The sequence below is a fragment of the Falco punctatus genome (assembly GCF_963210335.1).
Source record: "Falco punctatus genome assembly, chromosome: 5".
Taxonomy (NCBI): domain Eukaryota; kingdom Metazoa; phylum Chordata; class Aves; order Falconiformes; family Falconidae; genus Falco; species Falco punctatus.
The window spans coordinates 42,488,746-42,516,525 of record NC_137584.1 but is presented as its reverse complement, the minus strand read 5'-3'; the positions used below and the strand labels follow the sequence as shown (position 1 = coordinate 42,516,525).

At 46.1% G+C, this 27,780-nt stretch overlaps 3 protein-coding genes across 23 annotated transcripts in view; 2 read left to right on the top strand and 1 right to left on the bottom strand.

The window, feature by feature from the left end:
* IGF2R (insulin like growth factor 2 receptor) overlaps window positions 1-5,316 on the top strand; it is a 60,734-nt gene extending 55,418 nt beyond the window's left edge. For 2 of the 3 annotated variants that reach the window (XM_080390529.1, XM_080390530.1), the window contains exons 44-48: window positions 426-610; window positions 1,105-1,291; window positions 2,388-2,552; window positions 3,130-3,199; window positions 3,624-5,316. In XM_080390529.1, the coding sequence (XP_080246655.1) occupies window positions 426-610; window positions 1,105-1,291; window positions 2,388-2,552; window positions 3,130-3,199; window positions 3,624-4,025 (1,009 nt within the window). In that variant the 3' untranslated portion in view covers window positions 4,026-5,316. The other variant, XM_080390531.1, reaches the window with a different exon arrangement.
* A 152-nt stretch (window positions 5,317-5,468) lies between these two features.
* LOC308065057 (solute carrier family 22 member 2-like) lies at window positions 5,469-27,530 on the top strand (the record flags this gene model as incomplete). 19 transcript variants are annotated; one of them, XR_013928638.1, is made up of 12 exons in its annotated part: window positions 5,469-8,535; window positions 10,379-10,482; window positions 11,553-11,707; window positions 13,620-13,788; window positions 14,727-14,841; window positions 14,947-15,053; window positions 15,163-15,377; window positions 15,812-15,920; window positions 16,298-16,410; window positions 17,487-17,586; window positions 25,307-25,481; window positions 27,396-27,530. XR_013928638.1 is itself a non-coding variant. In XM_080390550.1 (11 exons), exons 1-11 carry the CDS (start codon window positions 8,125-8,127, stop codon window positions 27,472-27,474), a joined length of 1,677 nt encoding a protein of 558 aa, XP_080246676.1. In that variant the 5' UTR covers window positions 5,469-8,124. The 19 variants fall into 19 exon arrangements, 13 of the variants coding, with proteins under 13 accessions (XP_080246676.1, XP_080246678.1, XP_080246668.1 ...); XR_013928639.1 differs by lacking the exons at window positions 25,307-25,481; window positions 27,396-27,530 and adding exons at window positions 22,530-22,781; window positions 22,916-23,009; XR_013928640.1 differs by lacking the exons at window positions 25,307-25,481; window positions 27,396-27,530 and adding exons at window positions 22,094-22,222; window positions 22,916-22,932.
* The window catches only part of LOC308065070 (solute carrier family 22 member 2-like), a gene marked incomplete at its 3' end in the record, with an annotated part of 37,388 nt that continues 28,683 nt past the window's right edge, over window positions 19,076-27,780 (bottom strand). Inside the window, 8 exon segments of the mRNA XM_080390589.1 lie at window positions 19,076-19,202; window positions 19,204-19,228; window positions 19,231-19,286; window positions 22,025-22,087; window positions 23,487-23,586; window positions 24,573-24,685; window positions 25,425-25,533; window positions 27,454-27,668. Of these exon segments, the coding sequence (XP_080246715.1) occupies window positions 19,076-19,202; window positions 19,204-19,228; window positions 19,231-19,286; window positions 22,025-22,087; window positions 23,487-23,586; window positions 24,573-24,685; window positions 25,425-25,533; window positions 27,454-27,668 (808 nt within the window).

Genomic DNA, 27,780 nt, shown 5'->3' with positions numbered 1-27,780 from the left:
AACTAGTTACCTTTTAGAGAAGACAGCTAAGCTATGCTATTTATCATAGCTATAGAGCAATGTGTTTTTATTGTCAGCAGGCTAACTTGTGTATGGGCTGCTGAATCGTGCTTTTTTGTCTCCATTTTATCTTAATCCTTTGGAGGTATTTATGTATTCATACACCCATTGAGGGCAGTGTAACTGGAAAAAATTGGGGTTTGTGCATTCTTAGGAAGATTATTTGTGCTAAAATATAATTCTCATTCCTAATGTTCAGGGAGGAGGTCTGTCCTGCATCTCTTCTGGTTGCTGAATCAGTCACTTCGGCTTGCTCTGGAATCAGCCAGTGGTAGCAGCTATCACTGTTGCCAGCCTTATGTCTCGGGAATAACCTAAATCTGTGAGTTCAGACTTAAGAATGGACCTGCCCTCTGTTTCTTCAGGTTGTACACAGCTTCTGGGGACATACGGACAAATGGCGATAAATATGTATATGAAATTCAACTTTCTGGTATAAGAAACTCAACTTTCCCAGAATGCTCTGGAGCGAACATCTGCCAGGTTAAAACTAATGAACGTCGTTTTCGGAGAATTGGTTCTGCCAGAAAAGCTAAATATTATGTTGAGGGTAAGTACTTGCTCACTAGCCAGAGTTGCTTAGATACTCTGTGTGAATTGTTTCATCAAAAAATGGTTCTTGTTTCACATCACTGGTGCTAATCCCTTTCTGTAAAGGTATCCAGAGTCTGTCTAGCAGAACTTAGATTGCTTTTTTCTTACTGTGTAAGCTCAGTTGCAAATACGGCCCTAATAGGGTTTGGGCTTGACACTTGTTGAAAGACTTTGGTAGAAATGATGCAAGATAGAAGACTTGGTCTCCTGTTTTTCTCTTGTTCCGCATAAGCAGTGATTGCCTTTATCTAGCTGCTTTTTCTTGTGAAGAGCTTAACCCACTGTTCCATAGCAACTGATGGGATCAGCTATATAAAAGTATGAGCTCACCTGTTGGTACTGCAAAGTATAAGCTATTACTGCAGAATAAATATGTAACTTTGCAGGGTCTAGTGTTAATAGACTGTTCTCAAGGAAGTAGTAAGCTATAAGGTTTTCTTCTCGTTGTAGATGATGACTTGGATGTCATATTTTCATCAGACTCCAGATGTGGTAAAGATACATCAAAGTTTGTGTCTTCAACCATTTTCTTCCACTGCAGTCCACAAGTAAAGGAAGGCATCCCTGAATTCCTTCATGAGACAGCAGATTGCCAGTATTTATTTACCTGGTACACATCTGCTGTGTGTCCATTAATGTAAGTAGCTAACTACTTTCTGAAAGCAGCTGTTGTCAGCACTTCTTAGCTAAAGGCTTTTTTGTATTTGATGATGTATTCATCACAATGGTTCTGAAAAAAGGAAAAGCTATAAAAGCAGTACTTATGGATAGATGGAATTGGTGTTTACGTGTAATGTTTGGCACGTGACCACTAAATTAAAGCTTGCCAAGTTGATCTGGGCCTAAAACTGCTTGTTTACATGGAAAATGTAGAGGCACGGTGTAGGAGTAGGCTTTCGCTATGTAAAACCTTACTGTAGCTGAGTGAACATGCTGTTTCATGTTACTGAGAGGAGTAACCAGTTTTTTGGTAAGTTTGTTGTCCTTGCCTGACTGTCTGGAAGAATTTAAAACCATGGCAAAGACTGGCCGTCCCTTCTGTCTGCCCACTTCTTTAGGCTGGAGTGAAAATTGTTACAGATCTTAGAGGAATAATGAGGTATTTCTGCAATTAATTATTAACTGCTTATTCTACAGATCAAAAAAGGAGTAATGAGGTGACAGTATTAAAAGCCAGGTGACTATCTAGGTGCTTACTGGCATTCTTGACACGTAGGCAGCCTCACTGCAAAGAATGGAGTGACTAGTTCTAGGCTTGTTCACTTTCTGGCTGCTAGCTTGCAAACACAGGGAAACTGTTTATTCTGGTTTAAACAGGCAATTGAGGGAATTTGGTCTGTGTAGCGCCATAGTCAGCTGGAAGGTAAATAAGCGCTGTAGCTTTTGCAGCTTGCTCAAGTGCAGGTTTGGTTCTAAAATAGCAGCTCTATGTGGATAGCTGCTGATGTGTAAGCTCTAGAGTGCCTAATTATGCACTTCAGTCATGACTGTCATCGGTTCTATGCACAGCTTGAAAGCATACCAGAATGTAGGGACAATGCATACATTTCTATTTTTTTAAGTTATTTTTACGTAAAATAAAATCCCCCATACTCAGTTCTTTATAGCTGTAAGGTAGGAATGACAGGATGGTGTGGTGTGTTTATTTTGTTGAATCTGCTGTTCCTAATAAAGTTTGATGCAACCAGTCAACAGATCTTACTCTTCCTTTTCTTCCTGTTGTATGTTATTAGATCAACCAATGATCCAGGAAGCGACGAGCGCCAGACTGATCAGGAGGCCCAAGTACATAAAGGCCTCTCAAGGAGAAGTCAGGCTGTTGGTGCTGTGCTGAGTGTCCTCCTGGTTATCCTCACTGCATGCCTAATAATCCTGCTGTTCTACAAAAAAGAGAGAAGGTAAGAAATGATCGGGAGGCTTTAGAATTTTCTTTAGTAGGACTTTGTTTCCTCAGTGAATGGGAGGTAGTAAACTGTAGAGTCTTAAGTTCTGTTTTTCAGTTAGCAGCATCAGTTGTCAAACCACTTGGTTTGTTCATTTGTTTAATTCCCCATTACTGTCTGAAGGCCCATGTAAAGAGGGCTGGAGTACTGCATGACTGCTAATTTGGGAGGATTAAACAATGTGACAGTATTGTTAGTGTTTGATATCTCTCTTTTCGTGGTGTTGAGCTGGAACCATACAACAGCAGTGAGGAACAGGTGCAAGTCTCGCTGATTCCCTGCTTTCCAGACAGGTTTGGTTTTCACTTAGACACAGGGACCCGAGGTGTTTCAGAACAGTAATTCTGAGGCTGTGGTAAGGGGAAAGATGTACATGGTCATGGACTGAGTTTCATTGGTGGTTCGGGATCGAGAGTCACTGTGCAATAGCTTGCAGCTTGCTTGGTGAAATGCTTTATGTTGATGGTAGAAATCCAGCGAAGAGAAGTGAGGGATGCAGTCTTCCTAATGTAGCATTCTTCCCTTTCTTTAGGGAAATCGTAATAAACAAGATAACGAACTGCTGCAGAAGAACATCTGGTGTCTCCTACAAATACACAAAGGTAATACAGTGGAAAAATTGAAGGTTTTGTTTCTTGCCAAGTTTTCTTAATATGAAGCTTTAATTTATTGATAAAGAACCCCCCTTAATTCTTAGTTCCTTCAGTGCATGGAAAGCATACTGTATGGCTTCAGGAAAGCCACATAGCTGAGATTTACATTTATATTGTGAAATGGGAAAGGAAGATAGAGTTGAAGAAATGAAGAACAGTCGCCAAATAACACATAAATGTACAGGAAGAGAAAAAGTCTCTTTCAGACACAGTGAAAAACAATAGTAGCCGCATGCTATTGCATGCTATTCTGTCTTATGACTGAGTTGAACCCAAGGCCAGGTGTGGTGTGGGGTCTGACAGCTGGGGAGAGCAGCGTGTGGCAGAGTCTAGAGTGGTATATGCAGCATATTTATCTTTGTTTTCCTCACAGATAAACAGTGAAGAAGAAGCTAATGAGAATGAAACAGAGTGGCTTATGGAGGAAATCGCAGCACCGAATCAAAGAACAGCAAAAGGAGGGCAGGAGAATGGTCACATTACTACCAAGTCTGTTACATCTGAAGCCTTTACCTCTCTCCATGTAGATGACCTGGACAGTGAGGATGAAGTATTAACTATTCCAGATGTAAAGATTCAGACAGGAAGAGGACTAGACAAAAGCAAACACCCACAAAAGAAGCCACCCAGTCTTGGCAGTGATAAGAAAGCTTATTTGCTGAATGGGGGAAAGGAAAGGAAAGCAAAAGACAAGCCAGGCCAGCAGCAGGCACAGAACTCTACAAATACAGTATCGTTTCATGATGATAGTGATGAGGACTTGTTGAATGTTTAATAACCCTTCTTGTGCCTAATCAAATATATATAGAGAGAATTATATATAATGGGACAACATTTCCAACCAAATATGAGGACTTCAGCCTGAAAGATTTTTCTGAATTTTGCCTTTAACAAGAAACCATTGAAAAGGGAAGAAAAGAAAGATTTCTTGGTTGTTTACAATGATCTGTTTGGTAATGACTGGATTTCTAACATCCAGTTGGCTGAGTTATGTTGACTCTCTCTAGCCAGGACACTTTTTTTCTTTCTTTTTTTTTTTTTTTTTTTTTTTTAAGGCTCAGATGCTAAATGCTTGCTTAAAAAAAAAAAGAGAAACCTTTGAAAGGAACGGATTTAAGGCTTAATGAATCCCCTGGCTCCTGAGACTCAAGTTATCTGACTACTAGCATTTTAACTCCTTGTATTTATTGATCCTCACTACTCAGGTTTGCTTAATAGCAACACGTTCTTCCTGCCGGCAGGGTACTCTATGGGTTCATTTCTCATCGTAAGACAAGGAAAAATATAACTTGTGTGTGTTGGGATGATTTGATGTAAATTTTGGAACTGGCCTAATTTATCCTGTAAATTTGAATATCCATTCTAATTTAAACAGATCGTTGGTTCGAAGGTATTGACTGAAAGGTACATTTCTATGTAGCTTTAGCCTGAAATGGTTGCTGTTCTTTGCATGATATTTTTTTTGGTACTGGTCATATGACTGAGTTCATCAGTATTTGCCTAAGCAGCTGACAAGCACCCAAAGATATTTTTTTTTTTTCTAAATTATGGCTGGACTAGGCCAACTGCACGAGAACCAGAGTTTTCAAGGACATAGAGGTAGAATTCCTATAATACAGTCTGCGCTGCCCAGTTTGTCATCACCAAGAAAAGCCCAACAATTAGAGGAGCTTTAGTCAGCACAATGCACCTCTCTGGTATTAATTACAATAAAAAAATTTTGGGCCAATGTGTCCTGATAGCCTAAGTGCTAGCTCTTATGGTATGGTCATGGCCATGGTCATTGATTTGAAATGATGCTGGCAATGAATGCAAGTCAAATTTTCTCTAGCAGTCTTCTGCAGGTATTTCCTAAATTAAATTATGGGCGATGATGGGATTTCAAAGCATCATACAAGTCAGAATTTTTTTGAAACTTTTTCATTATTCTTTTTGGCTGGCTTGCTCAGTTTCAACAATGGTTTCTTTTTATAAAAACTCCATTTTGAATCAAAATAGTGTAATATAAAGTATTCAGCAATTTCAATAAAAGATATGAAGTGGGTATTCCAAATCCCACATCGCAAGTCTGGAATCTTTCTTACACTAGTCTGTAATGCTTCTCTTCAGTCTGGTGATACCGTGTTTTTTTTGTGGTAGCTAATATCTTAATTGCATCATTGAAAATGAGAATCAGTGTTTACAAACATCAGAATATATAGGTAAGCCACAGTGGTGTATTCTTTTATTTTATCAGATCTGGGTTTTTTTCCTTGTGCATTGTTACCTGTGAAGCTGTAAATCAGTTTGGCTAAAGCTGCATCTTGTCATACTTAAAGAAGCATTTTTGTATTTAGCATTAAGTTAACGGGGGAATGAGAGGCTTGACAGTGTATTTTTAGTACTGTCTGTTGCCATTGCAACAGTTCTCTCGATGGATCTTGAAGAAACCTCCTTCCCTTCCCCAAGTCTTCAAGGCTGGCATCCTGGAGTTGTTTGGTCCATGAACTACTGCGTGAAATGACTTTCCACGTATGAAAGTGTAACGCCTCCTGGTCTCTTCGTTGTGACTGTGCCTAACGAGGCTTAGGGAGAACAGAGGTACTCTGCCGGGGTGCTTCTCGGAGTGATACCGATGATGTATTTCTAATATGCAGCTGACAGCAGCAACTTCAGTGCCTGGTCTTGGAACTGTTGCTCTCTTGTATCTAGGATTAGTAGGCAGGCTGACTGAGTAGTCTTACCTTGTTCAGAGCTGGATGCGTGACTTGCTTCACCAGACTATTTTTCCAGTAGAAGGCCCTGCTTAACCATAGGGTGGGGAGTGTTAGAAGAATAGTTGGGACCAGACAAGTATGTAAAAAATGACTGGGCCAAGAGCAGAAACCCTGCCAGTCATCAGCATGACACCCTGGGAGGTGTGTCCCTAAGATACCTCCCACATGGCACAGTGCCACCCAACCCCTGTCTGGACTGCGGAGAGGGTGGTGGGAGATCAGGAAAAAAGGTCCAGTATGGATCTGACTTCTTCAGTTCATGTGGAACTTAGGCACACCATTGTCAACTGTTTAAAAAAAACCAAAACACTAGGGGGAAAAAATGGTGAGGTTTTTGGGTGTATTTTTAAGACACAGCCTAATGGCTTTAAGGACAAGGTGCAATGGTTTTAAACTAAAAGAAGGTAAATTCAGATTAGATATTACTAAGAAGTTCTTCACTGTGAGGGTGGTGAGGCGCTGGAACAGGCTGCCCAGAGCACCTGTTGATGCCCCATCCCTGGAATTGTTCAGGGCCAGGCTGGATGGGGCTCTGAGCAGCCTGGTCTAGTGGGAGGTGTCCTGTCCATGGCATGGGGGATGGAACTAGATGATCTTAAAGGTCCCTTCCAACCCAAACCATTCTGTGATTCACCTGCTCCCAGACAGGCTTTGATGCCTGTTTCCTTGGCCTCAGCTGACTGCACACACCTCCTGCTGAGGGAGGCTGTGGGGGTTAGCTGTGAGTGTGGGGGCTGCGGTGCACTCGTGTGTCCCTGTCCCCCTTTGTAGCTCCGTATGGAGCTCCTGCAGCCATGGGGGTGAAAGTCTGGCATGGGCTGGTGCTATGCTGGGCTTGCGGTAGCACAGCTGTAAGTGGCTGCAGGAGAGATGTTCTTGTTACCTTGCTGTAGCTGTTCCTGATGGAGAAGAGGAGGAGGTGGCACATCTGTGTGATGCAAGGAATGATCTCAGAGCGCTGCTCCACAAAGCAGCTTTCACAGCTGGTTAGGCCACTGTTGCTCTGATGGTCACTGGGCAGTGAGACCAGATGAAGAACTGGTTCTGTTTCTTTCCCCAGGCCAGAATGGCCACCTCAGCTGGTTTATTCTTTCAAGTGTATTTAGAAGTCTTAACAATTTTTGTGGATTGTTGCCTAAACTGTTCAAGCTGCTCTCCAGACCATTTTGCATTTTTTCCCCATCTTTTAAAATGTTCAGATGCATTTTTTTTTTTTCTGATAGAAGCAGCTGTTGTCATTAAGAGATGTTGAAGTAGCTGGTATCTAGCCATAAGCAGCACAAGGTACCATTGGAGTCTGATGGAACTGGATTTATTTGGGGTGCCCCACAATGAAATCTACCTGAAGCCTTACAGGTCTTCTATGGTAAGAAATGCAGCTGGTTTGGCCATAAGTATTGTATATTACGGCTTTATACAGCTATCAATACAGCTACGCCCAGTGCATAATTCCTTACTGAATACTTTTTTTTCCATTGTGTCACTGCAAAAATACGATCAGGTGAAAATTGTGTTCCTTGATATAGGTGAACTGATATAGGTGAGGAGAGGTTTTCCTTGGAGGTGGAAGGAGTGTGGAGAGTGAGGAGCGAGACACATGATATTGAAGCTTGCAGAAAAGCTGTTCCTTTACTGTTACATGGCTCAACGCACAGATGCTTTTATTTCACAGGGTACTTAGTGATACTTCGTAGAGCCTGGTTAGTAAGCCTTATTCACATGTGGCGCTCAGCAACTGCTACATTAGGCTTGTATGTTGGTGGAATTTTCCATCTACCCTTGCTCCTTAAAATGCCTCTTTTGAGGCTGCCTTGCCTAATAAAAAACCCCAAAACAAACAACTGAAGTTCTGTGGTTGGTAGGGGCTTTTCTGGTGAAAAGGAACATATATGCACTCTGATTAAGGGTTAAATGCAAATTCTCCCTGGGTGAATTAAGGTCTGATTTCAAATGAAAACTAAAAAATAAAGCTTGCAACATGTAGTTTAATAATTTATGGAGTTAGTCTTGACTTTTGGTCAAATGTCTTTGTCACTTACATTTGGTTGGCAGCAAAGCTATTTATCAGTGCTGCAGAGAGGACCTAGATGAGGTTTTTGAGGGGGGTTTGATGCCAAAATGCCAACCTTAGATGACATTTTAGAGAATGTTGGAGAATTTGACAGGTTCCAGAAGCAAACCTTCTTTGTCCTGTGTTTGCTTTCTGCTGCCTTCACCCCAGTGTATGTGGGTGTCGTCTTCTTTGGGTTCATCCCGGAGCATCGCTGCTTCAGCCCCGGGGTGGCCGAGCTGAGCCAGCGCTGTGGCTGGAGCCTGGAGGAGCAGCTGAATCACACGGTTCCCGAGTGGGGCGGCCACGGGGGCGACTTCAGCAGCCGCTGCAGGAGGTACGAGGTGGACTGGAACGCGACTGGCATCAGCTGCACTGACCCCCTCGGCAGCCTCGTGGGCAACCGGAGCACCGTCCCCCTGGGTCCCTGCCGGGACGGCTGGGTCTATGACTCCCCAGGGACCTCCCTCGTGACAGAGGTAAAACAAATGCCCCCTTTCCCGTGTTGTGGGAGAGGGTTGATGTAGGCTTGGCTGTGTTAGAGACACCTGCTTACCTGGAGGAGGAATCCTTTCTCACTGTGAACTCATGCCGGGTGCTTTAAAAGTTGTCTTCCCTTGGTCCTTGCTGTGAAGCGTTGCCTTGGCTGCTCGGGAGGCTTATATCTCTAGCTGGGGAGCAAAGCATATTTCAGCAAATAAACTCCCAGGCAGATAAAGTCCAGTTCCGAATGAAACTCCCTGCTGGTGAGAGGTCCGATTGGTGGAAATGTGTAAACAGCCCTGGTGAGAGAGCAGCAGCTCATGGCGCTGCAAACAGACCTGGCTGATCCCTGAGCGGGGACCTACTGGGATCCACGCCCAGGCGTGAAGGTCTTGGTTTCTTTCCTTTTTCCTTTTCTTTCCTTTTTTTTTTTTTTTTTAAAATGAAGAAACTACTTTTAAAGTTGGTTTCAAATATTGTTGAATGGCAGTGGGGGGGGGGAAGGTAATCACTTGCCACAATTAAACAGCTTAAGTCATGAATAAACTGTGGAAAAGCTGATGACTGTTTTATGTTCTCAGAAGCTGCTTGAATAAACTGAAAATGGTACTTAAGCTACTCGGAGTACTTCAGTGTTTCAGGTGCTTTAACTTTTAAAAATAAATTGGTATCTGGGATGACAAACTTGATTTCATCATAGAAAGTTCCAACAAATTTTGAGAGATAAGTGGAAGTCAGGATTCTTTCCCCCATATATCTAATGCAGTGTTTCCCCCATATATATATATGTATATAACGCAAATACAGGAGTAGGTAAATTCTGTGCTCTAGCAACTTCAGAATTTATAGTCTTGTTAGAGGTTGGAGCTAGATTTTAGGTGGTGTACTGTGTGTACTTCTTTCAGCAAGGTGTGGACGGTGTGATATTAAAGTGAGGAAGTGAGACGCCTCAAGTGAGGGTGACCCAGGACTTCTACAAAGGAGCAGTGCAGCTGGCACATCTCACTGCCAAAGGCTCAAGCAGATGCTGTGGACCAGGTGCCCCCACCATGATTTCTTGAGACTGTGGGAAGCTGAAAGCTTGCAGTATGTGTGGGTTTGTGCAGTCACGCTCCCACATCAGTCGCCTTCCCTTTTCTTCTTAAGGGGCTGCGAGGGCAGTCCCGTGGGATGCTTTCTTCACAGGATAACCAGAAACGAGCAAATATATGTGGATACCCATGTGGTATAAAGCTTGGACTTGGATACAAAATATGTGGTCTCCAGACATATGAAGCTGTAGGATGATTTAGGGCATAAGACCAGAGCAGGGAGAAAATGCCGTGGCCTCTGGGGCAGATGCAGAAACCTCTTCCCACCCTCCTTCAGGGAGCCAGTGCTCCACAGGACGTGGGGCAAGGCAGGCTTTTGCAAGCATCTAGGATACCTTTAGTGAAAGCATCACCCTTAGTTGTGAGGGGTCTGCAAGGGTATGAGGCAACCAGAACTGTTTAGATGGGTTCACAATCAGCCACAAAAAAAGCTGTTTGAAAAGCCCGGGTTGATCATCAGGTCCGTGCTGGTTTGGTCGACAAGACCTAACACAAATTAGGGTCCTCACATTGGCAGGTAATAATTTAATGACGAGATAAGACATGCATGGAAAATAAAAGTAAACTGTTCAACAGCTGGATCCCATTTTTAATGTTGGGCACTTATGTCAGTAGGATTTCTGGGTGCTGATAAAAGAGGTGTTGACCAGAAACAAGTCTCCTTCGTTTCAGTTACAGATTTAAACTTGTGGATGTGAGCCAGCTCCTCATTTCACGTTTTTGTTTCTACCTGTGGTTGCTCCTTTAGTTTAACCTGGTGTGTGAGGACTCCTGGAAGCTGGACCTCTTTCAGTCTGCTGTGAATGCTGGGTTTTTTATTGGCTCCATAAACATTGGCTACATAGCAGACAGGTACGTGTGGGCTGACAGTAAAACCCTTTGACCTCGCTTATCGGTGTTGAGCAGCTAAGCCTAGATAAAGGCAGAGGAAGGTTGTGCAACTGCTACTACCTCTGCTCTTCTCAAAATAAGGTCAACCCCTGGATGTCCTGGTATGTCATGGTATGAAGAGCAAGTACTCTGCCTCTTAGGTCATACCTAGTGCTCTGTGCAAATATCCCGCTCCGTGCGTCCTGCAGAGCCCGTGAGGACTATTTCAGGACCGTATACCCCAAACTCCCTACCGTGCCACACCAGAGCCCTGGGGTGTTAACCGAAGCCAGGAGATGCTGGTTTGGAGCCCCTCTTGATCTGTCACACTCCATGTGGCTGCAGCTTGGAGACGTTTTGCTTCCTTTGGAGAAACTTTGAAATAGTAGACACGGTGATTGCCAAATGGGTACAGCAGCAGGCACTGTGAAAAAGCAGGAATCCCCGTGTCCTGCTACGTTCAGAGGCAGCCACCCTAGCGCAGGTGGCTGGGGTTAAAAAGAAAGAAAGGCCAGTATTTTAAGGCCCTTTTCCCTCCTGGTTCACCTCCTGCCTAGTTAGCACAGTGAAGTGCAGCCCACTCACAACAAGATCCATACATATGAGATTTTTGGTGATTAAGATTGTGGTACATAATTTGTTATAAATCTGGTGCACGTAGATGTATCAGAATCACAATAACATGCACTTGGTTTTCACCCCCGTTATAAAAAAGCAGATTACTAAGCCACCTGTTCTGAAATTCAGGGATAACAGTCACAGTCCAAATATATGTAAATGTGGCGCTATGGTTCTTTAACTTGGGAAATTTTAATTTTTCCTGAAAGTCTTTGTGGAATTGCAGAGCAACTGGCACAGTAATTTTTCATTGGATGGAAAAGCAGATACGTGAGTAATGGGCTGAGAATAAAAGTCAGTATGTATCTATTCCATGTACAGCAAAGTTGGATTTTTTTTTTTTCCCCAAAAGATGCACAAAGCTCTTAGTAGTTTAAGACGCCTGTGTGTTCATGACTGGTGGTTTGCTTTACATGTATTATCTTCCAATCCAGGTTTGGCCGTAAATTTTGCCTCTTAAATACAATTCTTGCAAACATTGTCTGTGGAATTCTTCTTGTCTTTGTGCCCACCTACCTGTGGATAGTCATCCTCCGGTTCTTGCAAGGGCTGGTCAGCAAGGGCTGCTGGACCGCAGGCTACATCCTGGGTGAGTTCAGACCTTTTCCCAGGAGCAAAACTGGTTTTGAAGTTACTAGCTTCAGAAGATGAAAACAAAAAAACCCACCAAAGTACCAAACCCCTCAACAAAAGCCTTTTTTTTTTACAAAAAAAAGAAAAAAAAAGCCTACCCCATGGTTATTTTATCAAGGAGTTTTCTCCCTCTTTGACTTCTCAGGATTGTTTCAAGCACTGTGCTTAGGGAGAAGCAACAGTAGCCGTCCAAGCTCAGGCAAGCGGCAGTACATTAGGGCTGTTACCTCCAGACTGGCTCTCCCCTTGGCGGATCTGGGCCCCTGGGCTGCTCTCCCTCCCCTTGGGCACCGGCTGGGGAAGCCGATGGCTCCGGGACAGACTGCGGCCGCTCCAGCACCTCGTGCTGGTCCTGGCAGGCGGTGAAGTCCGGCTGCGGGACAGCAGGGCCGGGGTGGCTCAGGATCACTTTCTGGTGCGTGGTGGAGCTGCCTGGGGCTTCTCTGGTGTGGAGCTCAGGCTCTGGTCAAAAATAGCCAAGATCAAGCAATCACCAAAGCAGCAAATTAAACGCTACCCAACAGAACCTTATCTGGATTAGGGTGTCAGGTGGCTCTGCCGCATGGCGCTGGATGATCCACTTCATTGTGATAAGGGTAAAAATGTAAATGTTAACACCCTAAACTTCTGTTAAGTCTTTTAGCAGGGATATCTTGCTAATGCAGTTACCCAGATGTCTGATACAAATAAAATCGGAACATGTAGCCCACAGTCCAGACCATTTTCTGCCAAGACATGATTGTTCCTTCCTGTGCATGTTCTAGATGCTTGCTTGGCCTCTTAAATCTCTGCCTGGCACAAAAAAGATCTTCATCGTCTCTTCTGGGAAACTTCATGCCATTTTAGAGCACAAAATCCCCTTCAGGACATTGACTTGCCCTATGCTGATACTTTCCCTCATTTGCACCTTGTTACTTCTGGATTCTCCTTGAAAGTCTCATGAGAGAGGTGTCATGCAGAATCAGCCCCAAAGCCCCTTGAAATTTTATCCTCTCCCTAAGGGTGCCAATACTGCCTGCCCAGGGAAGGGTATAAGGACAGAGCAACCTTGTTATCACACTTTTTCTGGGGCGCTTATCTACCCTTCAGCTGCTTTTGGCTCGGTCCTGTTGAGCCTGAGGAGGTGCCCTTGTCCCTGTGTGGTGTTTGGCCCTGCAGTATTAGCTAATCTGTGGCTCCAAAATGCAGCACTTCCTTCAGCTGCTAAGTAACTGCTTTCCATTCTTTTTAAAATCATTTTGCTTTCTTCAAATCACAGAACTGGATGCAAAATTTTGAGTGCGCTTGTGCCTGTCTGCTGGAATAATTGCTTTTAGCTCTGCATCAACAAGACTTAACCTGTGGGTCTATCCTGTGATGCGCAGTTGCGAAGTGCAGATGAGCCATGGTGCCGTCCTGACCAGCAAGCTCGATGCCATCCTGTGGTACAGGCATTTCTCATACGCTTGGAGCCAGATGCAGGCTGAAAGGCTGCACTTAGAAAACAAAATATTCTGCTTTGTTATTGGGTTGGAGACATCATGTTAGATTTTTATGACAAAACCCATCTGTGCACTTTGAGGAATGTTTGATTTACTCAGAGGTTTCCGTGACAGAGGACAGTACTGGATGCCTTAGGCCACTGCAAGAGCAGGAGCAGTTTTTTCTCCTCTGCTGGAGTCTGGGGGACCAAAAAGCAAACCTTCCTCTGCAAGCACCAGTGGATTTTGTCTGGAGGCTTCATGCCAGGAAGCCCAGGGATTAGCAAGACTGTTTCTTCAGGGTGTTAGCGCAGCGTTGGTCTTCCAGCCTCCCTGCAGAGCAAGTTACTCCTGTGCCGCGCAGTCGTGGCTGAGCTGTCATTCACCTGTCTCTGTGCATGTTTGCAGTGACAGAAGTTGTCGGTCCGAAGTACCGGAGGACAGTAGGCATCCTTTACCAGACGGCCTTCTCCGTTGGGCTCCTGGTCTTTGATGCCATCGCTTACGCCATCCCCCACTGGCGGTGGCTGCAGCTCACCGTCACCTTGCCGAGCTGCTTCTTCCTGCTCTACTACTGGTAAACAGGCTTTCCTTGTACCTCTGCCTACGACCCCAAAACCACTCTCCTGCTTCCTGAAGCTTGATACTGAGGGAGATCTGGCACTGCTTTTTGGTTGTGCACACCTTTTACAAGGTTCACAGCAAAAAGGAGAGGGAAATAAGACCCCTCAGCGACTGAGAGTTCATTGCATCTTAGCCTGTGCGCCACACCTGACTTGCGTTTAAAAGATGGACTATGAAAAACACTTGGGAAGAGTGGTTTAATAACATCTATTATCTTTGTTAAGCATTTCATAAAGGAAAATAAATGCCTTGACATAATTTAGCAGATCCTACACTGAAAAGATGGTTATTGAGAGATTGTTGAATGCTAATGTAACCGTAACGGGTTGTTTACGTGTTCAAAAAAAGTTGCAGATTTTTCCGGTCTGTGGGTTCACCTTTATTTTAGATTTACTCCTCTCTTTTTGATTGGTGTTTTTCAGTTGGAAGGCTTCCTGTTTTGGAAATTGTCTGCATAGGTTGAGAGGTTAGGAATAGTACAAAGACTTGTTGTTCTCCTTTTGCCATATTTGTGCATTGGTAAGCGAGCTCTAGCTTGTTTACTTCTTGTTAACCTGTGATGGCACAACTGGAAAATGGCTCCCTAAGAAGGAGACAGTTTGTGGTAAATGGGCTGAATAAAATGATAGCAATACTCCTGTTCAAAACCCTTCCCTGATTTACCTTTAGTAGATTCATGTCGGACTAAAGCTACTACCACAACTGCTCCTCTTCCCATTTCAGCAGTGGGATACACTGCTTTTCCTGATGGAGGGAGGAGCACACAAAAATCAACCGACCCAACTCCCCACCTGCCTCTATTCAACCAAAGCACTCTCTGCAGTCTCTATATGTGGGAGCACTATGTGGGCCTTATGTTTTGGTATATGATAACATCCACTTGTGTTGCAGGTGCCTCCCAGAGTCTCCCAGGTGGCTGATATCTCAAGGAAAAAATGACAAAGCTATGAAAATTATCAGTGATATGGCTAAAAAAAATCAGAAAAAAATGCCTTCCCATTTTGAGGTGAGCTCAGGGTTTGGCTATACATGTAAGTAAGCATCACGACAGTCCCTCCTATCGGTTCCTCACAGCAGAAACTTACTGTACTCTGTACGGGCTTTTCTGCAGGACATTAATTTTGAAGAGGAAGATGGTGGAAAGCAGAGTCCCTCATTCATTGACCTTGTTAGGACACCACAGATGAGAAAAAACACATTCATTTTGATGTACAACTGGTAAGAAGATGATATTGCAGAGCTGTTTTTGAAGCTCTGGCTTTGAAGGCGCCAGCAGGACACGGACCTCTGTTCTCTGACTAACAAAGCTGGGATGCTCTTCACTTAGGTTCACAAGCTCCGTCCTCTACCAGGGGCTCATCATGCACATGGGAATAGCTGCTGGGAACATGTATCTGGACTTCCTCTATTCTGCACTTGTTGAATTCCCAGCCGCCTTCATCATCATCGTCACCATTGACCGAGTCGGGCGGCGCTACCCCTGGGCTGTGGCAAACCTGGTGGCTGGGGCTGCCTGCCTTGTCACAGCCCTGATCCCAGAGGGTGAGTCTCCTGCACTAAGCCATGTGGTGGCTTCCCACCCTGGCATTGCCCCCTGGGAACAGCACCCACCTCTCCATCCCTTTCCTGAGGCCCCAGCCCCAAAGGTTCACAAACCCACACCTGCTGTCGGGTGCTGCCCTGTGACCTTCAGCAGTGCTCCTCGTGCTGCAGGAGTGAAATGAGGTTGATTTGTAGCACTGCTAATAATAAATCTTAAAGCACCTGGGTCCTCTGTGCTGCTTTGGGAAGGTCCCTGTGCCACAGATCTTGAGGTGTTGACTGTTCCCACCCCCTCATTCACACAGGTGAAACAAGGCCACTTAAAAACATCAAGTGACATGGGATCAGAGGTCCCTCTAGAATAACACTGGTGTATTGACACCTGCTAAATTGCCGGGATGCTTTTAAATGTGTTGAATGCATTTTCTCTGCAGACATACATTGGCTAAAAGTGATTGCTGCTTGCATCGGGAGAATGGGAATCACAATGGCTTTTGAAATGGTTTGCTTTGTAAACACTGAACTGTATCCAACATACATCAGGTAGGTGCATCCTTCTCCCCATGGGCATTTGGCCTGGGAACAAATAGCGGAGGCCAATGGGTGTGTTACACGTTATGCTAAATTAAGTTATCCTCAAATGCTTCAGAGCTACAGGAGTACTGCTGAACATGAAGTAGGTGAAGCACAATTAAAATGCTTTAAAAAGGTACCTTAACACGGAGAGCAAATACACTTTAAGGCAAGTGAAAAACTCATGGACTGAACTAAAGGGAAAAGTGGAGAAAACCAGGGTGGATGAGGCATCTGAAGTCCCACGTAGTGCTTGGATTTGTCCTGTACAAGGGTCAGAGTTGTGACCTGCCCTCTTTCATCTCTAGTACTCTGACGCTGATGTGATCCCTTTGCTGTTGAACCAGGAACCTAGGGGTGATGGTCTGTTCCTCCTTGTGTGATGTTGGTGGAGTCATCGTCCCATTCATTGTCTACAGACTGGTGGAAATCTGGCATGATCTGCCACTGATAGTCTTCAGTAAGTGCCACCTTCCCGCCTTGTGGGCCACTCCTGGGGTGCAGCAGAGGGGGGCAAGTTTCAAAGGAAGGGAAAAGCCACGGAGGCAGTTGCCCTAAGTTCAGCAGAAGCCCCTTGCTGTCTCTGCAAGGTACAGCCTTCAGTTTATAACAACCTGGAGCTTGCTTATGCATTCGTGTCTCCTTTGCCCTTGCACTTTTTATTTTCCCTTGCATTTGAAAGGAAGTCAGAGGTGAGTACAGGTTTGGCAGGTGGCAAAGGGCTGAGAAACATTTTGATGCCATTAGTATTTGATGGATTCAAATCTGATGAATTACTGCTCTTCCGAGAGGCATATTGTCTCAGTCCAGGAGCCGAAACTTAGATTTTCATGTAATTGCCTATTTAATGGAGTACAAGCATGGCTGTTACACTTCAGCTTTTCTGACAGTCTGTTAACTGGCTGTTCTCCAGCTGTTTGGAAAGAGGTTGGAAAGAGGTTGGTAAATAAATGCAAGACAAGTGTTTGCAGACTAGGGACCTGAACTCTTAGGTCAGGGTCTGCAAAACTTTTCTGAATCTTTAGATCAACACACTACTTGGAAAAATGTCTTGAATGGCAATGCACAGTTTTTGACAGACAGGACATTTAGGAGGGTGCTTAGCAGTTTTAAAATACAGACACCAAACATGTACAAAGTGGGTAAAAGCAATCATCAGTGGAGAAGTTAATCACACTGTGTAGGAGATAATACATCCTGTATGTATTTTCTAATCTTATGTGAACAGCAGAAAAAGTGAATGCGTTTCCTGGCATACTCCCACTAGAAAGGGTTCTTTCCTCTATAAAGGAGGGACTGTCTGTCCAGTCTGAGACGCCCCAGTTCAGTGCATAACACAACTGAACTTGGCTCATTGCTGTCTCCACGTGGCAGCCACATCCTCCAGGGATGGCACGACTGTTTTGCACACAGAGCCTTAATGCACACATCTTGCATGAAGAACAAAATAAAATGCCATTTACAAGTCCTTTGTGTCAGGCAGTAGGAAGCGGGGTGTGTGCTAACAAGCTCTTTGCGCATGTGTTCAATTTGAAGCTGTTCTTGGTTTGTTTGCGGGTGGATTGGTGCTGCTTCTACCTGAAACTAAAGGAAGAGTTTTGCCTGAGACTGTTGAAGATGTTGAAAACTTCCATGGGTGAGTCAGGATGCTGAACTCTTAGCCGCTTTCACTTGAAATTGTGCCAAATCCCTGCCCAGAGCTCCCTAGGGAAGCCCAGGGGTTATCTGGCTGCCCCCTATGTTTCCAAGAAGTTGCTAGTGAATTCTCAGATCCTAGGTGGAGAGAGTTTGGACCCTTACTGCTTGTCTACCTAGGCATCTGAAAACAAGCAGCATAGGTCTTTACTGGCCTGTGAATAACTTTACTAGTCTCTCAAACCTGCTGCAACACTCTTATAAATGTTATTTGTGCTTAAAAAACCCTAACAGTGGGACAGACAAAATGCAGTCTTGATAGCAGCTACTCATGTGGTGAGTGAAGCACCAGTATCTGCTGGGGAACCAGAGCAAACTTACAGAATTAGGTGCCCGTTTTCTTTGGGGCAGAGGCAGAGCAAGTGAAGAACTTGAACCTAGGTGCTCACTGGATGCCTTCGCTCCTGGCTTGCTGCTCATGTCTTGTTATTCTTGCAGGCAAAGTGCTCCAAAGGCCAAAAAAATCTATCTCCATGTCCAAACATCAGAAGTAGCACATGACTGAAGAGGGCGTAATTCTTCCTGGACAGTAAACTTTAGGGCACTTAGCATGGAAAGGCAAACTGGAATAAATGCTCTCTCAAAAGGCTTGTCTCTTTTTTTTTTTTTTTTTTTTTTTTTTTTTTTTTTGTTTTTGTTTTTGTTTTTTTTTTTTTTGTCTGCCTTTCCATTATTTACAATGTTTAGGGTTTTCTGATGGGATTGTCCCTATTCCTGCATAGCTGCTTCCCTCTCTGTACACAGTAAGATAAATAAGTTTTAGGGCTGGGAAATTTTCATACCAGCTGTGTATACCTCAACATGGTGACAAATGTCAACTTGGGGATGGTGGGTTCCGTTGCAACAAAACTTTATAAGCCTCCATGAAGTCTGACTTTGTTTTGTCTTCTGAAGGGGCAGCAGAATATAACAGATCTACCTCTGTCACGGAACCAAGGCATGTACATGCACCAACGTGCAGAATATTATTATAAAGTATGTGTTGAGACTCCAGTTGGGAATGACAGCTGCCAGGGGAGGGAATGAGAGTCCACCAGAGTCCTGCTCTACTGGAGGCTGAAGACAAAGCTGTATCTCTATGTGTTTGGGGGGAGCAGCCCTGCAGGGATCCCCCTTGGGGCTGGGCTGGGCTGGGCTCAGGCTTGGGGACCTGCAGGACTCTGACCAGGGTTTTGGCCAGCGATCCAGTGCCTCAGGGAGTATTAGGGACAACACTGGGTCTTCCAGGGAGTATCCAGCACCTTTCACAAATCTCCTAGTCCATCCCATTGAGCAAACATAACAGGCTCGTGTTTGCAGAGGAGAACAGGCACAATGGTACTGTGGCTCCCCTTCACTGTCTGTGTTGCTGGTCCCAGGCACTGCTGCACAACGCTGGTTTCAAAAAGGATGCTATAAGCAGGGCACAGGATAATGCTGCCCTTTAATGATCATCTGCAGTGAGAGATCTCCCAGCTGAGCAAAGCGTTGCTGGACACAGACAGGGTGAAGTTCCCCAAGGATTGCTTCCCAGTGTGGCAGTATGGTGACCTTGCCCTTGCTTTCAACTGGCCTGAGCCAGTTAATGTTCAGTGTTGCTGCGAGGGCCTCAAAAGCAGGGAAGCATGTTGTCCAGTCAAGCAGGGCCACGATGAGGTTGCTCTGACAAGAGTAGTGACAGATCGGGAATGATGTGACTTTGGCCCAGGCAGTTGCAAAAGTGTTGCTTTGGGGTCAGAGGGGAAACAAGCTGGTCCTGAGATGGGCAGGAGGGACAGTGGGGTTGTAGTTACATGTCCTGTGGGGCTGGTATCCTGCTGTGGTTGCAGAGATGTCTCTGCTCTGCAACAAAAGAAATCTGTCAGAACAGCTGTCTTTGTTATAGTGCATTGATTTGAAAATTGTTGAAAGCTCTGCAGAAAGAAAATGAGGGAGGTGGCAAGAAGTCAAGCACAGCAAATACTGGGCTGGATAAATGAGTAACTACAGAAGGAGCTACAGACAGGGCAGGCTCTGGTGTGCCTTTACTTCTCAGTCACCTACAAGTTATAATGGCGTTTGCTTCTGGTGGCACTTTAGTGAGCACAAGGGCAAATGTACTTCGGTTTCCTTGCTGGTGACCTTGTCCATTCAGGGGTTGCTGCTTGGAGTTGGGAAGTCAATGAAACATCTCAGATATGGTCCAACTGCACGTGGTTGCTCTCAAAATGCAGAAAGCCTTTTGTCTTGTCCTGGGCATGCGGTAGGAGTGGATCTCCTCTGGGGTGTGAGACAAGTTCAAGTCCTGCTGTAGATAAAACAACAGTTTGCCAGCTTCTCTTCCCCTTAATAGCAGCTGAAGCTTGTCTGCTCCTGGGGCTGCTGGAGCTAACCAGCTCAGGGGCAGGGCTGTCCCTGGAGCTTGGGAAGGAGCATTTCAGTGCCTGACCATTGTCTGGCTCAGGGAACCCAGGGAGCACCTGGACTGGGCCGTGCCCAGGTTAATGAAAGCGTCACTGGCCTTTTAAGAAGATCCTGTTCCTCACCCAGCTACTTAGAACTGGACTGTGTGAGGACTGTGCCTGAAGAGAATATAAAATCTCCATGTTTCAGGGTACCCACCAACCTTCAATAACTGGGTTTTGGAAAGCATTGCTCCATTAGTTTTACAAAGTTTCTGGTGTTCTCCCTGGCGTCATCTGATGGACAGACTGGCTGCAGTTGTGGTCCAGGGCAGCACCTTCTAAGCACTGTTTTTGTCCTCTGCCGTCAGCACCGATATACAACCACCACCACCACCTGAACATAGTTGTTATTTGGAGACTCCAGTGTTAATTTTGTGCCATCAAATGTGTTCAAAGCCTCTGTGATGTATCAGAAGGTTGTTAAAGCTTCTTGTCTGCAAGCTGTAATCTTAACATGGTTGTTTTATCAAGGTGTTCTTGTGTGCATGTGTTCAAGAATTGCCGGAAAATCACACCCTACAGGCCAGTGCAAAGTTCATGTGGTTTCCAGTTCTCCTGTTTATCATATGATCAAAAAATGCATGTGCTAGCTTTTATTTGCAACTTGCTCCAATCCCATCCCTACTGTATGGCACTGTGTGATCCCACATTCTGTAAATGTTTTAAAATATGAAGAAATAGGGCCTTTTCCCAGAACTGGAACTGGTCAGGAGACAAACCCAAATCCAGAGAATATACACAAGTTGATGAATATTGCGTGAATCACATTTTAAGTGCTTTCCAAGGGCTGTGCAGACGACCCCTCAACCTTCAAAAGCACTAGAGCAGTGAATTTCATGTTATCGAGGGAGATCTACTTAAAAATCCATATCCTATTTTGGCTCATCTTTCCCCCTTGTGTCAGCCCTTACCCCTTACAGCTGTTTTGGAGTTGACCATGTAAAAAAACAAACTCATGGCATCAGTAACCCCACTGCCTGTACACAAACATGGGTACGCTTTAATATGCAGGGCATAGTGTCCTGTTAGTGTTCGTGCTGCTCCCGGTGGGTGGCCGTGGTGCTGCTTTGTCCCCCTGTCCCGTTACCGATCCTTAACAAAATCGTAGTTGCACACAGCCCCCCCACCTCCATGTCCTGAGGCTTCGCTGCCTCCAACTCCTCTTCACCCTCCTTTTTGCTTTCCAGCTTGCCAAATATGCAGCCAAATTCTGAGATGCCAAAGCTTAAAAGCCAGTCTGGTCTTAGAAGTGCTTCTTGTTCATACTTATTTCTCTGGAAGAAGAGGAGCAAACAGGGAGGGCAGAGGGGCTTGCGGGTGCCCAGGGCTCCTGAAGTTGGCTCTGCAGCAGTGGTGCTCGCTGCCGGGCAGCAGGAGCTGTCTCACGAATCTGATCTGCTGGGCATCAGGAGTCATAGACCGACTGACAGAACCCAGATTTTAAGGGGTCTAAGGGGGAATTTTGGCAGTTAATTCACTACTGCCTACATGCTTGCTTTCATGCAGAACCAGTTGTAGCTTGGAGGAGGTGGGCTGGGCTCAGGAGCGCACTCCTGCTCACTGCAGAGATGAGCTGTGAGTGAGCAGCCTGACGAGAAATTTAGTTCTACAACAAGCAGCAGAAAGTGTTGCTTCATGATTTTCCCAATCAAGCCGTACAAGTCATTGCTGCCAGATGCCCTGGATTGCCAGAAGTATGAATGTGTTCAGAAGGCAAAGAGAAAAATTTGCGGAAGGATGGTCCACAGGGGACTGAAGCAGAAATGTGGGCAGATGACCTCTGGCTCGGGAAGTCCCTGAGCCGCAGATTGCTGGCAGCTGGGAGTGCAGTGGGGACAAGGTCACCACGTTGGTCTGGCTCATCCACTGCATCTGGGGCTGAGGGCTGGGCTTGCTATGGCTGCTTCTGCCTCCCTGCCCCAACAGAGGCAGATTTGTGGCAAAACAGGTCCTTACTTGGGGACAGGTTCGGAATTCAGAATATGAAGATAAATCATTTTTTCTTTGCTTCTCTCTTGCCTGCAGAAGGAAAGGAGAAAAGGCAGATGATGCTCCTGGTGGATAACAGCATGATACACCAAATAATCCGTGTGCTTACATTCACTGAAAACTAGGTTTAACGGGCATCTCATCACTGGCAATTTTTCAGACGAGGTTAGTTTATTTTGAAGAGCAGCAGAATAAGGAGCAAATTGGAGACTTCCAGTGGCCTCGTTGCAGCTGTGCTGCTGTCTGGAAATTCTATCACAACAGCAGCGTTACTAACTTCAGCTCCGACACTTCCTGCTGTAAAAACTGTTATTTGAAGTGGTTGCTAAAGTAACATCTGGGGGTGTAGTTACATTTATGGACTTCCTAATTGTTCCTAGGGGCAAGCTCTCCTTGTTTTACCCTGTGCTATGTTGCCATCTCTTTCTGGCCAGGCTGCGTCCTTTTCCTCCCACACCTCATTTTTTACCAGGACAAGTGTTTTCTGGCTCCACATCAGCTTCAGTAAATCCGAGCAGCCCCTTCAGTGCCTGTGGAGCTCTGCCCTCATCCCAGAAGCTGCTCCAGCAGGTGTGAGTCATGCCAGAAGGAGAAAGCACTGAAACTACAGGACATTCCCTGCTTTGCTCCCCAGATTTAAAACCAGACCTCAGCCAGCTTTGTCCCTGTTGGGTGTGAGCATCTCTGGGGATGGTCCCCTCACTGGCACAGCTGCATACGGGAGGTGAGACAGGGTGGTGAGCACCCCCAGGCGCACGCAGGGTGCAGCTGTTGGCCACAGATGCTTAGATGGGACTGCTAAGTTTTCGGGAGGATGGTATGACCAAGGTTTGTGTTTCCTGGCTTTACTTCCCACAGGTATGACAGGCAGCTCAAGTAGGGTTTCCATGCCGCCAACCTGCTCGCTCTTCCCTGGGGAGCCGTGCCTTCACCCATCTGCCTCACCTTCCCTGAGCACGTAGGATGGCTGAATGAGCTGCTGAAAGCCTCATGAAAGAACATGCCAGGGTGTTCTCCTGATTGAAAGCCGCCTTCAGCCACTGGCAGTGGCTGGCCGTGGCAGGGAGGACACGTTTCCTCATGCTGACGGACACCTCTCAAGGCAGACTGGCTGTGTGTGCTGCCTAAGGAGCGACTGAAGCCCAGATCGATGCTTTTCAGATGGCCCATGAAACCATCCTCCACACTTTCTCTTACTGTTTGGCTCCCACTAAGGTGTTATGGATTCCTGTCAGATCACACAGGAGAGCCCAGAGCCTGATATTGCTCCTGGAGGTCTTACCCACCAGCCATCCACTGTATATGTCTACAACAAAACCCAACAGGCCCTCAGAGATGTATAATAAATGTTGGGGTTTTTTTTAGCAGATTTTGCAGATGTAAAGTGGAGTTGCTCTGCTCTGCAGAAGGATACTTAATGCTACCATACCTGTGCAGATTTTCAGCATCTTCAATGGTCTCAGGCAGAGTCTTTCCCTTCGTCTCAGGTAGGAGCAAAACCAAACAGCCATCGATTAAAGCAATCACAGCTGCCAACACAGAGCAAGGCTCAGGATCACAAAGGCAATGCAATGGTCATACCTGAGTTTAATTCCAGGTCACTAATTCCCAGTGAGACACAGCTGCCTCGATGATTGAATAAGGACTCCTCAAAGTGGTAATAACTCTTGGCTTTTCATCTACACGATTCTCATTTTTCAGAGTAATTGCTGACAATTCTGAGGTGCATCTGAGGCCTGGAAAGCAATCCTGGGCCCTAGACTCAGGGCTGGTCTGGCTCCCTTGCTTTGTGCACGCAATGCAAAGGATACAGGTTTTGGCTCTGGTTGCCTAGCTGTCATGGGATCGGGGTGATGCTAGCTAGCTGTCATCCCCACTTTTGGCTGGATTAGGACATACACAACAGGCTGCTACCAGCCCACCTGGCCAGTTTCACCTTCTGACTAGTTTTGGATCCTCCTATGACCATGCTCAGGGCAGACGGTGCATGCAGGCACAGCGATTTGAACCCGTGCAGCAGCAGACATTCAAGGCAGCCTTTTATTTTAGGATAGCAGCCTTAACAGGCTGTTCTGCTGCTTTGCCATCCTAAATTGCCATGGGATCCTCAACATGCTGGGCCCCCTGAGGTGCCAGCAAGAGGTGGAGAGTGACTTTTGTGTAGGGAGACAAGAGGCCATCCTGCTCGCACTGCAGGTCCTGTGACCACACTGTGGATGAGAGCAGCAGAACCCAAAGACATTCCTGCCTTGGGAAGAGCTCCGCAGGAGGAAGACAAAGCTTGAAAGAGCTGTCCCGAAACCATGGGATCCCCTTCACTGCAGATAGGGCTAAGGGGTGACCTTGCTCCAACTTCCAGATGAAACAGACCTACCAAGATGTACCTTACATGTGTGTGCACATGTATATACAGCTCTCCACATTTATTTTTTAAAGGTGGGAAATAGTTCACAAAACTCACGCTCAAAAACTCATCTAGGCTGTGGCCAGCTGACCTGTCTTGCAGCTCTCTTACCAAAGATGACCAGGGGCAGTTCGTGCCAGAGCTCTGCTAGCCTGTACACAAGGAAGGGTGTTACTATCCCACCGAGGTCGCACATGGATGAGCAGACGAGGACTCCCAGGTTCCTGCAAAGCACATGCACACATGCGCACACACATGTGACTACGCCTGGGAGTGCCTCATCCAGCTCTGCACCCCAGTGCCACAGCAGGACGCACAAAAGGTTTGCCCAGCCCTGCTGCCAGGATGAGTGGGTCAGCGCCCTGTCCAAGCGAATTTGCAGCTGGTGGGAGGAGGGATGTGCTGTGGGTCTCAGGGAGGAGAAGACAGGTAACCTCCTGGGGCTTAGGAAGGTGCTTAGAAAGGCCTGGCCCCCATCGTGGTGAACACAGTCAAAAGAGAGCACAGGTAGAGCATTCTCCCATGGAGAAATATGACAAGGTGAAATGGGTGAGGAAAGGAGCAAGCTAGATGACACAAGACATGAAGACTAGCCCTGTATTGGAGCAGAGGTGTGAATGAGCATTTGACTTCTCCTGGTTCACTGAACTGCACTGGAAGGGAAGCCTGGAGGGTGTTTGGGAAGGTTTCTCACACATCCCCTCAGAAGCCTCCTGCCTCAGTGCTGGGCTCAGAAGCAGGGAAGGGGCTTTGGCTAGGGAAGGTGGTGAGTTTCTGCTGTACCACCCAGCAGCTCTCCTCCACCTTTGCAAGGTGTGTTTTATACACGCAAACTCTTTTTGCAGGTCAGTGCACGAGCCACAGGCTCCTCAGCTGCATCCACAGCCTTGAGCTGGACTCTTGCAGTCTTTCCCAGAGAAACACCCCGTGCTTTTACCAGCCAACAGAAGATGGTGCACTTACCTGAGAAATGTTGGATACAGCTCAGGATTTACCAAGCAAATAATTTCATAGCACATGGTAATTCCCATCCTGCCCAAGCAAGCTGCTGTCATTTTAAGCCAATAAAGAGCTGTAAAGACATTGTGCTCGTTAAGGTTGGAATACAAAACTGCGGGGTTTTTTCTGCTCTTGACATAAAGCAGCATTAAATATTTAATTTAAGGAAACAGTAAGTTTGCTATCATGAAAGCTCAAGTGGACAGTACATGATGATGTTCTGTTTCACTCAATAAAGAATTTATAATGCAATTGTCTTGTGACTCAGTCAAATAACCAAGACTTTGCTGGTTTTCTATCACAGAGAGAAGTCAATGATACAAAGTAGTTTGGGTTATCCAGTGCATTAACCAAAAGTTTACACAAGACACCATTTCTTGCTTGCAATAAAACTAAAGAGGGCAACTGTATTGTTTGGTAGTTGAAGTCTGCTACCAGCAAGATACTCCATACTTTTGCACAGAGGCTTCCGATTGCTTTCAGGCTGGGACAAGTTTGTTTTGCTTCCCTGTCTCTCAGTGTGTGCTTTACAATTGCTTTCACACCTGGGGCTATAGCTGTCAGCTGCAAATAAATGAATATCCCAGCCCTGAAGTCAGAATCAGTCTAAGATACCTGTGTGCCACATGGGCTTGTAGACCCCAAACGGACCCTGGATGGTGGCTTCAGATGTTTCAACTATTAGCATACTTGGGGCATGGAGTTTCTCCCTCATTTAGCAGCTGAGGGATGCATCAAGCCCAGGGCAGTATTTTACTGGCCCATAGCTGCTGGCAAGCCCTGCCAACAAAGCGCCTCCAGAGCCGAGACGCCAGGCACTGCTGCCTGTGGTTTGCAGCAATTGCAGCTGTAGGTGCCTGGGCCGGTCCCTGCCTCCCTGCTGGGGCTCTGCTCACCCCATCACCCCCGCAGGGCCTGCCTGGGTGTAAAACAAGCCTGTTCTGCAGGGTCAGACTTGGGGCTATGGGCTTTGAAGGTGGCTCAGCTCAGGGCTGGTGGTGCTGCCGCGGGCAAGCAAGCCGGGAAGGCTGGGGTCTCTGCTGGTGGCTGCTGCTGCCAAGCCTGCTGGCATGGCTGAGCCAGGCTGGCAGCAGCATCCTCACTGGCCATACCTGTCCCTGGGGCAAGGTGCTCACCCGGGCACTGCCGCTCCCTTTGCCCTGGCACAGGCAGCAGCTGTGGGGCCACAGGACTGCCACCCCTGGGCTCCCCCAGCAAAGCCCAGCGTAGTCCTTGCATAGCCCCTGCACTCCCCAGTTGCCCATTAAAATAAGCTTCCATTGTCTGGACACCTTGGGTTTTTTCCCTATGACATTTTTCCATAACATTTTGTGGCTTTGTCCTCTGTCCTTGTCCCACATGACTGACAGCTGTTTGGCACTTCTATGTCTGTAGTTCCAGTCTAGCTGTATGCCATATAGAAAAAGGTAAGATGTTTCATTCAGTGGCTCTTAAGGGACACATTGCTTTGAGACTGTGGCCTTGGAGTGAACCCTTAGATAAACAAAAGCAAAGTTTCTGTCACTGTGGTTGCTCAACATCCTACATTCATGCCAGCAGCACTGTGGATGACAGAAAGCACTTACTGTACCCATATGGTGTTTAAATGTATGTGCGCGCCCATACATTTTTCCTTTTTAGAAACAGAAAACATGGGAGTTTTGGGTGAAAACGCTGAAGTGTGCATTCAAATCCAAATTTTAGGCCAGACAAAAATTGGGGACTTAACACAGCGTGCTTCATGATCTAGCACATGCAGACCTGCCATCTAATTTGATGCCATTTCAGAAATTTAGTTCACCCCATTTCTCCAGCCTCTCGTTAACTGGTATAAATGCTGATGGTGGGACGTAAATTAGCTTTTATGGTTTTGCCTTCATTGGAACACAGTACTGACATGGGCCAGGTTAGCAAGCATTGTTTTCTATTTTCCAGGGCAATAACCAAGAGACAGGGAGAGAATTCATTGATGGAGGAGGTTTGCGTGACTCACTGTCTGGGACTAACGCTGTGATGAGGCAAGCACCACCTGCCATCACGTTTGCCACAGCCCAGGGGTAGCGATGGCCAACACGATCCAGTGTCAGCATGAGGATGAAGGCAGCTGGGAACTCGACAAGTGCAGAATAGAGGAAGTCCAGGTACATGTTCCCAGCGGCTATTCCCATGTGCATGATGAGCCCCTGGTAGAGGACGGAGCTTGTGAACCTGGGTAGAGAACAGGATGTGAATGAAGTCAAACCCTTTGTGTTATGCAAAGAGCTGAGATTTGCAGTTGGTTGGGAGCAAAACAGGCTTACATCATTGTTGACGATTTAGG